This window comes from Lagopus leucura, unplaced genomic scaffold (genome assembly GCF_019238085.1).
Source record: "Lagopus leucura isolate 7727_CA_CO unplaced genomic scaffold, USGS_WTPT01 Super-Scaffold_100012, whole genome shotgun sequence".
NCBI lineage: Eukaryota > Metazoa > Chordata > Aves > Galliformes > Phasianidae > Lagopus > Lagopus leucura.
The window spans coordinates 18,526,848-18,540,173 of record NW_024962267.1 but is presented as its reverse complement, the minus strand read 5'-3'; the positions used below and the strand labels follow the sequence as shown (position 1 = coordinate 18,540,173).

Below are 13,326 nucleotides of genomic sequence, written 5' to 3'. Positions count from 1 at the left end.
AGTTCTTTGCAGAGCTGAGGGCCTAAACATTGAAGATCTGCAAATTCTTAGCATTTTCCTTCAAGGCTTGGGGAGGGGTAGGAAGCAGGAGATTCCAGAGTGCATTGGCAATTTGGTCTGTTTGAAATGACTCGCTTAATTCCTTACAAAGGTCCTTGAATGACATCACCGAGGCACACTGGTCTCTCTTTGGTTACTGTCCTCAAGAAGATGCCTTAGATGACTTGCTGACAGTGGAAGAGCACATGTATTACTATGCTAGACTCCATGGCATCCCAGAGAGAGAAATCAAAGGAGTAAGTAACACCAAGGCCTGACTTGAAGCATTTTCTCGTTGTCAGGAGCCTTTACATTGATTTAACTAGTCCATCAATGTATATGTATACTGGTAATTAATTCCTGGACTCTGTTGTGAAATCAGTACTCTTCCACCCCTAGATCGTGCTTCAGCTTCTCCACAGGCTGAATCTGATGGCCTACAAAGACAGAGTCACCTCTATGTGCAGTTATGGCACCAACAGAAAATTGTCAACTGCTCTGGCTCTCATTGGGAATCCATCTATTCTGCTGCTGGTGAGAAATGGGGGCCTTGATGGGTGAAAGCTGAGCAGGTCTCCAGTGTCCCTGCAGGGGAACACTTGAACGGTCTTTCTAGACACAGGCTGCAGGACACTCCCCAAGTGTTCATACTGAATAAAGTAGCCTGACAGCATGTACATCAAAGGAAAGTTTAGATTCCAGCATACAGATTTGATTTTCCAGCAGGTAGAAGGAGGTGATCATCCCCCTCTTCTCAGCTCTTCCTCTTAGGAGGAAGTTTTTCACCCAGAGGCTGGTGAGGCACTGGCACAGGTTGCCCAAGGAGGCTGTGGATGCCCCATCCCTGCAGGCATTCAAGGCCAGGCTGGATGTGGCTCCGGGCAGCCTGGGCTGCTGGTTGGTGACCTGCACACAGCAGGGGGTTGGAACCAGATGAGCACTGTGCTCCTTTGCAACCCAGGCCATTCTATGATTCTGTGTTACATTTTCCCTGAGATCATAAAGAGCAGTGAATACCATTTTCTGTGTTAGAATCTTTCAGAGGTCAAAAGTAGATCTTCTGTTTGCCAGTTAAATTTTCCTTGTTCCCAGCTCCTTGATTTAGTGCTTTGGATAAATTTTTTTAGTGCTCCTGCATAGCCTTGCAAAAAGAATTAGCAGCCAAGGCTGCAATAGGAGACCAAAGGAGCAACTTTCAATATTAGAACATAAACCTTTTTTTTTCTAGGTCTGGCTTCCCCATTTTTCTTTCCCTTTGAACTTTTCAGTTCTTCCATGAGATGTACCATTGCTAAAGTATACTTTCATTTGAGTTCTTCCACTTGCTGTATTTTAAATGCGGAGAACTGTGGGGTGCAGTTGACACACCCAAGGGATGGAATGCCATCCAGAGGTTGAGCAGTGGGCCTAGATGAAGCTCATGAGGTTCAACAAATCAAAAAACAGCAAGGTTTTGTACCTGAGTCATGGCAAGAGAAGGCCTCTGAGGAGCGTCCTGTCAGTGTCTAAATGGGGGCTACAGGAAAGAAGAGGACAGACTCTTTAGAGAGACTGCTTTGACAGGAAAAGGGGAAATGGTTTTCAACTCAAAAAGGGGAAATTTAGGTTGGGTGTAAGGAAGAAGTCTTTTACAGTGAGGGCGGTGAGGCACTGGCACAGGTTGCCCAGAGAGGTGGTGGATGCTCCATCCCTGGAGACACCCAAGGTCAGGCTGGATGGGGCTCTGAGCACCTGATGGAGCTGTAGGTGTCCCTGTTCACTGCAGGGTTGCTGGGCTAAATGAACTTCAAAGGTCCCTTGTTACTCTTAAGAATTCTATGATTGCATTCAATGTTTCTAGATATGTTCAGTGCTCTAAGAGCAGTATTAAATAGGATGCTTAGTGAACATAAGCCTTCCTTGCTCTTGTATCTTGCCCAGCTGTTCTGTGGCCAGAAGTGATCAGACCAGCCATTTGATAACTTTGGTGACATGCAAAATCTGAATAAAAAGAGAAGGTGGGGAAATTTTCTCTCTGTTGACTGCTGCACGAACCCAAGCTGTTTGTTTCTGCCTCATATAGTACAGTACCCTTAACAATAACAATCTGGCCATCAGAAACCAGCTAACAATTTCATCAGCAATGCACAAAGTAGAAGGCAATATATTGTCTTTGATCTCTGGCTCATTTTCTCTATCAGTGGAGAAGTGGAACACTTGCTTTGTCAGGATATGAGAGAAGCAGAATGCAGGTTCGCCTGGGAATCAAATGTTTGTTGGTTGCTTCTTGTTTGAGACTCTTCTTTTGGTGTGTGTGGAAATGGAAAGCACCAGGATACAAAATGCACAGTAGGGTTGATCTTAGGTGGTGTTATCAGTGCCACTCGGTTCTTGTAAGGAATCCAGAGGAGGTTGGGAGTTCCCACTGCAACCTTGTCTTTCCCAATAGGATGAACCGAGCTCCGGCATGGATCCAAATGCTAAACGCCACCTTTGGAAAATCATCAGTGAGGAAGTGCAGAACAAATGCTCCGTGATACTCACATCTCACAGGTAGGGCTGGTTTGGCTTCCTTTTCAGTTTCAGGGTCTTCAAGAGATATGAAGAGGTCCATCCTTCAAATCCTTGCTGATCCTGAGAGAATTTCAGGGCACTGGGCCGTGACAGCTGTGTGGGGTTAGGGTTGGATGGGGATGCCCACATAGACCCACTCTACCCTGAGGAAGATGCAGTGTTGCTCTCTGATCATCAAAATAATTGCTTTCTGTATGCCTTCTCGATGACTTATTAGAGTTTCTCTGTTGGTTTTTCAGCATGGAAGAATGCGAAGCCCTCTGTACCAGGCTGGCAATTATGGTGAATGGGAGTTTTCAGTGCATTGGCTCTTTGCAGCATATCAAGAGCAGGTCTGTAAAATGTTCTCACTCCACTTCTACTGATTGGCATTTGGAGTTACTAACACAGCTCAGAGGGCTCAGGACATGAGACCTTTGTTAACAAGGCATCAAAATAAGGAGTTTTCTGTTTTATGTTCTTTACTGTACCACTGAAATTCATTTGACTAATATGTTTTTTGCTCTCTCACAGCCTTTTTTCCAAAAGATGTGTTTTCCAAAGTAATTCACTGTTGAAAATGTAAAGTGCGTGTTAGGGTTGAGCTTTGATTTCCTTAGTTATCACAACAGCCCAGTTCCTTATTGAGTTTCACTCCAGGTTAACAACCCTGACCCCATTCAAGCTGCACTCTGCCTGCATTAGATTTCCCTGAAGAGGCCGTGCAGCACTCTCAAGGGATTTTCTTTATCTGTTTCTCTTTCTTACTGTGTTAATTGTGGTTTTCCTTATCTCTTAGGTTTGGAAGAGGATTCACTGTGAAGATGCACTTAAATAGCAGCACAGTTGGCACAGAGACACTGACAGAGTTCATGAAGTCACACTTCCCAAATACGTGCCTGAAGGTAAGCAGGACAATTGCATTCAAGGGAGTCCTTCCACATTAACCAGGAGTATCTTGCAAGATAGACGTCTTGTAACTTGCTGTCCATATAGATCCATGCTCTTAAAATGTAAGAAATTCATGCACATGCACTTGTTACAGCTATCAGCAGCATTGCCCAAGGGTTGGATTATCCAAGTTCCTTGATGCCTTAAATAACCTCAGCCAAGCAGCTGCAGCAATCTTGTAAGGCAGCTGTTTGGTGACCCTCTGCACCTCTGAATGGTTCCACTGAAGCCTGGACTGTATGCAGATGCACTTTATATTAGTAATTAGATGGTCACTGATCAACTGCAAACAGTAGGATTTTCACCTTTAGGAACCAGAGGACAGAAGGCATGCTCTGTCTTTTGAATTCTCCCCTGGTTTAGCTCCTTTGTGCTTTCATCTTCAGCCAGACAGCCAGTGAAGCAGCTTGCTCTTCACAGGCAGCCTCCTAACTCTACCCCATCGTTGTTGTTTCTGCAGGATCGCCATTTCAACATGGTGGAGTACCATGTTCCAGTCTCAGCAGGAGGGGTAGCAAATATATTTGATCTCCTGGAAGCCAGCAAAGAAACCTTCAAAATCAGGCACTTCTCAGTGAGTCAGACGACGCTAGAGGAGGTAAGGATGTGTGGCCATCCATTTTGAACCGTTAACAGGGGAGTGAGCAGACTGATGGTTGCACATAATGGACTGCTGCACACAACAGACTACATTTTAAAGGGATTTCCATCCATATTCCTCCTGGGGATACTTTATCAGTACTATTGCCTCCAGATAGCCATGCTGGCACTGGGAAAATGCACAGAGTGCTGCCTGTCACATAAAAGATCTGTTCTTCCTTGTCGGTGCTGATTTCGGCAGTCTCAAGGATGAAGATGAAGGGCAGGATTATGAATCATCCCGCAGCTCAATGCTAGGCATCCTGGTGACAGATTTTTCCTGACAATCAGGGAAATTTGCTTGATTTTGTTCTTTCCTGTACTGTATTTGGATTGTAAGTTCATGGAGCATTACTCCAAACTTAGCTTTCATGGCATGTTCCTATCATTGTCCCTTGGAACAACATTCCCACTGGCATCTGAACCTTGTAGAAAATGCTTCAGATGAAGGGATTCATAAGGATTTATCCAGAAGAGAGCAGTCTGTTGAGCATCAGTATCTGATCTGTTAGGTCTGCCCCAGAGACAGGAGTTAGAAAACAAGCCCTGTAATCCTATGAATTGAGCAGATATGGGGGACAAGGGATATCCTCAATATTGTTTAATGAGGGCAGTAGTTGTGAGAGAAACCAGCTGACAAACAGCAGGAAGCCCCAAGTCATGTTTTGTGAGAGGACGGCACGGATTTTGTGTATGCAAATGTGACTGTAGTGCTTCAGTAAGAATATTTTATGTGTTCATTAGATACTGTTCAAACAGACTGTTATGTGTGATTATATGTACCTACCTATATAATATGCTGCTGCGCCCGCATAGATGTCAATTATATATAGACAGATAGGTTTATAAAGTAATAATATAGATGTCTTGCACTGTAATCAAAATGAACTACCACACGGGGGTATTATCTCACTAGTATTTTGAAACATGAGCTGCAGGACAATTAGGTTCTGCAGGGACATCTACCTTTGCATTCCCAGGCGTCCGTTCAGCAGTACAGGAGTATGCATCCACTGACTTAGGTTAAGCCAGAAGAACCCCACAACATTTGCAGTTCTCAAATGCAGTGCGAATCTGTTCCTGAGCGCTCTCTCCAGGCTCAGCCAAATGTACAGCCATTCCTCTGTTCTTATTCATTCACATTATCAGCTCTTTGCACTGTCACGTACTGAATGTTGTCCTTTAAACTTACAGGTTTTCATCGACTTTGCTAAAGATCAAGCAGATCCTGATGGCACGGATGCTGGTCCTGATGTGACATCGGACAGCTCTGACACCTGTAGCCAAGCTAGCACCATAAGCTCCATCTACTGAAAGGGCACTACCACAAGGCATCCCAGGAGCTGGGGAAAAAGCCTCCTGACCCCTCTCGGGGTTCTTCCAGTTTCTTCTTGTTTTCTGTGACTCTAGGATGGTAGGCATAAAAAGTCACGACTACTTAAAGTACTTTTTTGATACGCACTTATTTTGTTACTAGGAATGCAGTAGGCACTTAAGGCTGGCATTTGGTTACAAGTCACATTGATCTTTTCACAGGTTGTCTTTTTTTCTCTCCCCAGTTCTAGCTGTATGATGGATTTTATACCTGTGAGGATTTAGTTGTCATCACCTGCTCCTGCTGGCTATGGCCATTTGCTTACAGGAGAAATGGCCTTGATGGAGCAGAGGAGCTGCTGGCAGTGCAGGGTGTTTGACAAAGCAGCAGCCCTGTGGCTGCCCTCTGAAAGCCCACGCTCTCCTTCTTGCTCTGCAACAGACTTTCTGTTGCTCAGTTGAGAGGCTCCCCACCTGTGAAATAGGGCTCAGGGCGCTGCCCTGCTCACAGGGGTGTTGTGAAGGTGTAGGTGTTGTGTACTGAGTTGCGTATGCCGTTGGCGGGGCCATCTTTGGTGATGACATAAAGCTCTTCTGTATGTGTGGGTGATGTCAGTACAAATATAACTATTTTGAAAGTCAGCGCTTCCACTGATTTCGGTTTATTCCAGCCCTCCATGACACGCAGAATAGGCCCTCAGCTCCCAGGCAGCTCTTGGTACCCCTTGGAAGACCGCTCCACCAAAGCTGCCCGTTTCTCCTTTTGGCTGGTGCTCAGGGCTTCTCCACGGTGGCAGAAGAACAGTGTGAAACAGCTGTACTTGCCAAGGGAAACTGTAGAAGGAAGCTGCAATGCCACATGTTTCTCATCCCGATCACAAGAGGAGCGTTAGCAGTTCAGCTCCCGTGTGATGCGAAGGCTTGCTGAGATAATCACACAAGGAACAGGCGCTGTAAGCACCAAGGCTGTTCAGGATTTTACAGTGGGATGCAGAAGTTGAGAGTTTAGCTACTGCGAGGAGGTCACGCTTTCTCCTTCATCTCGGTGTAAACTTCTTGCTGATAGCAGGAGGAGTTTTCCTATGAATTGAAGGTATTGTCGAGCCTTGAATTATGCCTCAACCTGCTGGCTGTAATTAAAACTTGGAATTCAGCTTCTTTCCAGAATGCATTTGACACCTGCAGTTTATAAGTAACTGCAAATGCTGCCCAGACATTCATTGTGCCTCCTATTATTACGTCTCCAGCTCTGAAAAAGCTTTTTTCCCCCTCTCATTTTCATTGCATATCTTACACAGATCACAGTATAAAATTAAGCTTCTCTCTAATGGAGGGCTTGCGCTCCCTGCAACGGACGCAGAGCATGAATGCCAATGATTTAAATGCAGCCTTGTAATACCAATCAGAGTATTATTTTATTATGTCGATGGCTTTGCAACTGCCAGTGAAAGATGGATCTTCAGGCTCTGTCCAGATGTACTTTACGTTTAATTGAGGGAGTCTGATACAAAGCTATTCTTTTGTCCCTTTACAGCCTGCTAATCAAAAAAAAAAAGAGGAGAAAAAAGAAAAAAAAAAGGAAAAAAAAAGGAAGTGATTCATTGGAATACTTCAGCAAGTTTGCAGTTTAATTGGGTAAAACAGAATTCCCACCCACCCCCCCCCCCCCCAAAAAAAAAAAGCAAAAAGCATCCTTTGGATTTCCACCCAATTCTGGCATTAATAGAAACATCTGCTTCATGTGAAATGTGTCACAGCCATGATATACGCTCTCCAGTTTCACTTGCAGGTAAAAATAAAACATCTGCTATTGCAATCAAGTCTGCAGATATTGGTCCAAACAAGCAAAAGTTTAGGTACTTAAGGGAATTTAATTGAAACCTGTGGAGAAGTAGTTACAACTGCTCAGGGGGTTGAAGCATCTGGCAAGTAGGCTGTAGGAAGCATCACCAGGGCCTGAATTATCATTTTTTGCTATATTACAAACTCCCCTCTGAGCCTTGCAGATTCAACCTGTCCTTTTTTAAGGTAGGACATGCTCCAGGCTTGGCTCCAGGACAAGAAGTGTGGAAGCTAATAACATCCTACCTCTGAAAGCCAGCTCTGGGTTTCCCATCGCCCCTTGGTCTCCCCAAGGAGGGCTCGTTCAGGTTGCAGCACAGAAACACAGAGCTACCACTCAGAAAATGACTTTTTCAATAAAGCCAGGCAGCCAGCGAGCCTGGTTGTTTCTCCTGGTCTGAGCAGGGAGCTTAAGATCACTGAAAACATTGACCCCGGTGTCCCTGGAAGGAACAGAGGAGCGCTCTGCATACTGCTACACATCACCTCTCTGTGAGTGAGAGATGAATGCTGCAGCCAGGGGGAAAGCAAGCTTTTCATCTCACTTGTTTAATGCAATCTCGCTTCAGCTACTCTAGTAACCTTTGTTGGAGGCAGTGGGGAGCAGTAACACCCTGACAGTGTGATCACAGGGCCTCTGTGTGTTAATTGGAACTGATGGGCTTCAGCTGAGCTTCATTTAAGAATGCTTTAAAATATTAGCAACAAGGTGTGCACAGTACAACACTAAACAAGTCCCAGGGCCGGGGAGTCAAGGAGAGCCTTCATAATTGGTTGTGTGGATTGTGAGATGGATTCAAATCAGTTTTGTAATTGGAGATGGGGACTAAGAGACACTGACTCAAATCTCAGTCCCAGCTTTGCACTGCTGCTGAGAGCATGGCACTTCTCAAGCCTGATCCTTCCTTGGCTTCTTCCTCAATGCAAGTGGCCACCAAGGGCAGCCAAGGAAGGCTGTTCTGTGAGGCCAAATCAAACAACAGTTCTCTCAGCCCTGATCATTACAGTAAATATTGAGGGTCTGATGGGACTTCTTCATCCTTTCGTGAGAACCACAGTGGTGGTTTTGTCCCTGCATTGGGACAACAAGCATGTTTATAGGTCAAATGAAGGTGTCCAGGTCAACGTCGCTCCAGAAACCAGCAAAGCACAGGATGGGACCCCGGCCTGTCCTCTGTGCCTCAGCTTTCTTACATCGCTGCTGCTTCATTGAAGAGGCTGTAAAGGATTTGGGGGTTTTTACAAGCCAAGAAAAATGTAAGCTCCTGCACTTCATAGTGGAATAGGGTTTTTTTTCAGTGTATGTGAGTTGGTGAAAGAAGAAAAATGGTTTTTAGATGGCAACAGCACATAGCATGATTTTACTCCCTCTTTTTTGCAGACAACAGCTGTGATCTTGCATAGCTATAACAAAATATCTACAGCATATTAGAAGGGAGCGCAACAGAGAAAAGAAGCAGTGGGGAATGACAGAAACGAATTTGCCAGAATTATTATTCCACGACAGTATTTAAATAAAAAAAAAAATCACTCTAATTAATTTAGTTGTTCAGGGAGAGGGAGGAAATAAGGAAGATGGCACTGAAATAGTAAGAACAACATTAGTATGGGACACGGCCAACACTAACTTACTGTTGGCTTTGCTCCTCACGCAGCTTGCATACGCAGTGCTGGCAATGAGGGAGGATGAGCAGCCCTGCAGTGCTGGGGACAGCCTCCTCGGGGGCCACATCATCCAAAATGAGCCCCCCAGATCTCTGTGATGTGGGGGGAGCCGCAGGAGGCCCTGGGTCACCCCGAAGGGCTATTGTTCTTAGGAGAATGACCAGTCACAGTGCAATCCTGTGGCATTTGAAAGCCAGCATGTGGCCAAATGGAAGGATGGGCAGTGGCCACACGCAGCCCAGGGTGAAGAAAAGCTGTGGCTGATGCTTGCTGCCCATGGAGCAAAACTTGAAGCCTGATGCCTCTCCATTACCCTTGGTTCCGGAAATGGGTCATCACCAGGAAGAGCAATCCTGAAGGTTCTGTGTTGAGAAATAAGAGAAATCAGTGGTGGTGCTCCCCCAGCTTTTAAGGCCCAAAGCAACTATCTGATCATCCACCCCAACCTCCGATTTAACACAGGCTCCTGAATGCCAAGCAGTGGCTCTGTTGCCCAAACAAGCATTTTTATAGAGAGGAAACATCTTTTAGAAAGACATGAGCTCTTCTCAGACTCAAGAAAGAAACAAAGGAGTGCACCTTGAGGGCATGAGGGAGGATTTATGGTAACACACACAAGAAAAAATCAAAGCGAAGACAAGGTAATAATTGAGGTTTTTACCTCCATTAGCAGGTCAAGGTGAACTCCCAGCCCCTCCACTGTCTCTGTCCTAGTTGCCAGCTGAAGGGGGGGGCTTCATATACTGCCCTGGGCTGTATTGTGCAGCGGTGGTTTCACAGCCAGAGTGTAAAAACAGAGGTGTGTGCAGTGCAGGACGGCACGCCTCCTCCATATCCACACCTGGTGGCTTATTCCTCTGCAAAACAGCCATGTATGTACTGAAGTTAAAACGATACCAAGCAGACTGAAATCCAATTAAAGCAGATCCCTCAGGGCTGCACATCCAATTAGCAGAGCATCTTTAATTACACCCGTGGCGTTTCATCGACCTACGCAGAGAGGACCTTGAGCACAGAGCTGCTGTCTGCCTGGTGACCCATATCCATGAGGACTGCTGAGGATTTCTAGGCAGCAGTGACTGGTGGTGCTTTAGTACAAACCTGTGCTTGTTGTTAAAAAGCATGGAGAAGCCAGGAACCAGAGCAGGCAGGTCTAGGGATACCCAGTTTGAGATTTAGTTAAACAGAGCTTCCTCCTAGCACCTTACTAAAGGCTGTACTCCAATTCAAGAAAATAATATCTTTGTAGAGTTGCTCACCTTGCAGATGTTGCTCCCGACAGAGAAATTTCTCCATAGCCAGCAGGACCGGGCAGTGGGAGGCTGTGCTTTGTTGCCAAGATGCTCCAGGAACCACAGCAGGCACCAGCCTGGTGCTTCCCAAGGAGGCCCTCTTTGCTGGGAGGCTGCAGTGGGAGTTGGCAAGCTGCAGCACATCCCTCACTTGAGCTGGGTACCCTAATCCCGAGGGATTGCCTCATCTATCCTCTGCTAGCCACAGGAGCAAGGCAAAGGAAAAACAAAGAACACATTTTCAGCATTTTAATAGCAATTTTCTCTAACAGGTGATAGCTGGAAAGCAATTAAGGTGCAAGTGATTCAAAAGAGAACAGATTTTCACCCTCCTCAGGGCAGAGGGGTTTCCCTCTTGCATGGACTGAATGTTACCTGCTTCCAGGAACCTGGAGGCTGAAGCATCTGAGTTCACTTTGTTGAGAAAAGTGGTTTTTAAAAAAAAATAACAACATATATTTTCAAACCAAATCTTTAGAGATGCTAGAAACACGAGAATAACTGTGTGTGCTTCTCAGCTCTCTCTGGCATCTCTGCATGAAGTATGGGAATCCAGAATGCCTTTTCACCCTCATTCTTGAGCGTAACAGCAGCAGGCAGGCAGACCCAGCTGAGAGCCAGCAGTGCAGGCTCAGAGCCTTAGCTGCAAACCTGTCTAAGTCCATAGTCAGGCTGCCCTGGATTGCAATGGGCTGCAGGACCTCATCTTGTTCCCTAATAATTCCTCACTAAAATCCTGTCAACAAGCACACAAAGCTGAGGGAGTCTCTTCTTTGTCAGCTGTGCACCAGCCTGAGGGCTGGTGTGTGTTAAAACCTCACGGATCTCATTTCAATGCAAAATCATGTCAAATTGCACCAAATCATGCTATCCTGCACCATACTGATAGGTGCCCAGAAGCAGGTGTTTCACATGTCTTCACATGCTCCTTCTCGAGTGTTTCTTTAAGTATCTCCAGTGTCAGTAAGATGAGCAAAATGGAAGACCTTGAGCTTAATCAGATTAACAATTACCATCCATCGCCGCAAAGCAGGCTGCGGTGCTGCTGAATTCCTTCTGCTTCAGGAGCTGGAGAAATCAGAGCTGCACCTGAGCAGCCCGACAAACAAGGGCAGCTTGAGGCTCCCTGGGAAGGAGGAGGAGACCAATTGCTGGGGCTGACTTCTTTATTCACTTTTTTATTAGCCTTCAGAGCCTCCCTAGGAATTATTAAAGCCTCCCCAGGGAGCGCAGCACTGCGCAGGGAGCATTTGCTCACAGAGCGATGCTTCGTGCTGCAATAACACTCCATGCAAATGCGCCCGAGTGGCTGCACCCGTTCCCTCCCTCTCCTGGGCAGCGAGGCTCTGCTCCTTTAACCTGCTCTCCACGTCTTCGGCATTTGAGAATCCTCATTATAGACTCAGCAAGCAACTTCTTCTTTTTTTCTTTTTCTTTTTTTTTTTTTTTACCCTGGAACAGCTCTTTGCCACGCATGGGTGGATGGCAGAGGCAAAGGTGGTAGGCTTGTTACAAAGCCTCCGGTTGTCAGTCACAGGTTTGCTGGGTTAAAGGCAGCTTCCTCCTCGGGGCAGGGCTGTAAAGTGGGATTTGCAAAAATTTGGCAGGATTGGGGAATACAGAATCACAGAATTGTAGGGGTTGGAAGGGACCTTTAGAGATCATCGAGACCAACCCCCCTGCCAAAGCAGGTTCCCTAAACCCTATACCATGGGGTTGCAGCAATGAACACATTCAGGGGAGGTTTGGGGATGAACATTACCCTACGTACACACACCTACACACAGGGCAGTGGAGGCAGCACGGCCGAGGATGCAGTTTCAGACAGAGCTCATATTGCAGAGATGGCAGGAATCCCAGGTGCCAAAAGGACGTAACTCTGCCAGAGAACAGAAAAATGTAATTACTGGACGAGCCGGTGGGGCGACAGCCCTGACCCGTGAGACAACAAACCCACACAGCTCCTGCAGAGCCTGATGTTAGGGATTGTTTTTCCACTGTGAATATCCCACGCAGGGTAATTTCCATGCCTGAAATCAGCTTGTGAGAACAATACATCACTGCTTCTCACGTTAGGTTAAATGGTGGGGATGGGTGTCATCCTGGGGCTGCTAAATCTCTGTACTGCTCATCGGCCTCATCCTGATGAATGGAAGCTGCTGTGTTTCATTCCTCCCACGGTGTCTCCCTTGCTGCTTATGAGTTCTGGCTCAAGCAAGAGCTTGGGCCATATTACAGAGCATGCTGTCCTGCACGGTTACAGGAAATATCTTAAAAGCCAGGCAGAAGCACGGCTGTGCACCCAGGACAGCAGATGTGCAAAAGCCTGGGGTCAGGCAGGGAAGATTTTGGGGGGAGAATTTTTGTTTTTGTAAGCTGCAGCTCAAAGCTGGACACACTGTAAATAGGGATCATTAATCAGCCGCTCAGCAGCAAGCGCCTGCTGTTATTTATCGTAACAGCATAAATCACTGGGAGCTGTTACCATTTTAATTTGGGTTTAGTAGGGATTACTAGGGAAAAAAGTAACCCATACCTATTTAAAAAGTATATACCTGTAGCTGCAAGCACACAGAGGCATACTGGGGTGTTTGCTCCTTGGTTTTTCCACGGAAAGCAGCCACAGGGCTTTGAACCCAGGGCTCTGCCATGGTTCAGGCTGGGCACATGGGACTTGCAGTCACCCATGGATGCGGCACCTGGGGGGAAAAGCAAGACAGCAGGTCCCCAAAGCAGGGCACGGGGCCGGTGCTCCCCATGCACTGCATCCTCCTATCTGTAGCAACACCCCAATCGTCCTTTTTTAAAAACTGCTTTATTTATTTTATATGCAGCTCAACTCTGGGTCTATTTAGGCTAAAAGTGGGGCTGAGCCACCGTTGCACCACAGCAAGACCACAGCAGCACCAATGGCATCACACCCCGTGTTTTGAGCCTGGGGCTGCCGGGACCACAAGGATGCTCCTATCATCAAGTCCCTGCCATGGGGCTTGGAAGCAGCCTCCAGCCTCCAGCAGAAGGGAAAGGAAAGGGTTCTTGTTAAAAAGTCCTG

The 13,326-nt window shown here is 46.5% G+C and overlaps 1 protein-coding gene and 1 long non-coding RNA gene across 2 annotated transcripts in view; one reads left to right on the top strand and one right to left on the bottom strand.

Annotated features, from left to right (window-relative positions):
• Window positions 1-6,222, top strand: part of ABCA12 (ATP binding cassette subfamily A member 12) — an 80,590-nt gene extending 74,368 nt beyond the window's left edge. Inside the window, exons 48-54 of the mRNA XM_042874433.1 lie at window positions 152-296; window positions 439-573; window positions 2,468-2,571; window positions 2,832-2,924; window positions 3,371-3,476; window positions 3,983-4,120; window positions 5,356-6,222. Of these exons, the coding sequence (XP_042730367.1) occupies window positions 152-296; window positions 439-573; window positions 2,468-2,571; window positions 2,832-2,924; window positions 3,371-3,476; window positions 3,983-4,120; window positions 5,356-5,475 (841 nt within the window). The 3' untranslated portion in view covers window positions 5,476-6,222. The remainder of the gene's footprint in view (window positions 1-151; window positions 297-438; window positions 574-2,467; window positions 2,572-2,831; window positions 2,925-3,370; window positions 3,477-3,982; window positions 4,121-5,355) is intronic.
• A 2,659-nt stretch (window positions 6,223-8,881) lies between these two features.
• Window positions 8,882-11,307, bottom strand: LOC122182036. Its single transcript, XR_006179673.1, has 4 exons — window positions 11,288-11,307; window positions 10,242-10,472; window positions 9,644-9,839; window positions 8,882-9,344 (listed from the first exon to the last, which is right to left on the bottom strand). It is a non-coding gene; the product is annotated as an uncharacterized LOC122182036 (long non-coding RNA).
• Window positions 11,308-13,326: the final 2,019 nt, after the last annotated feature.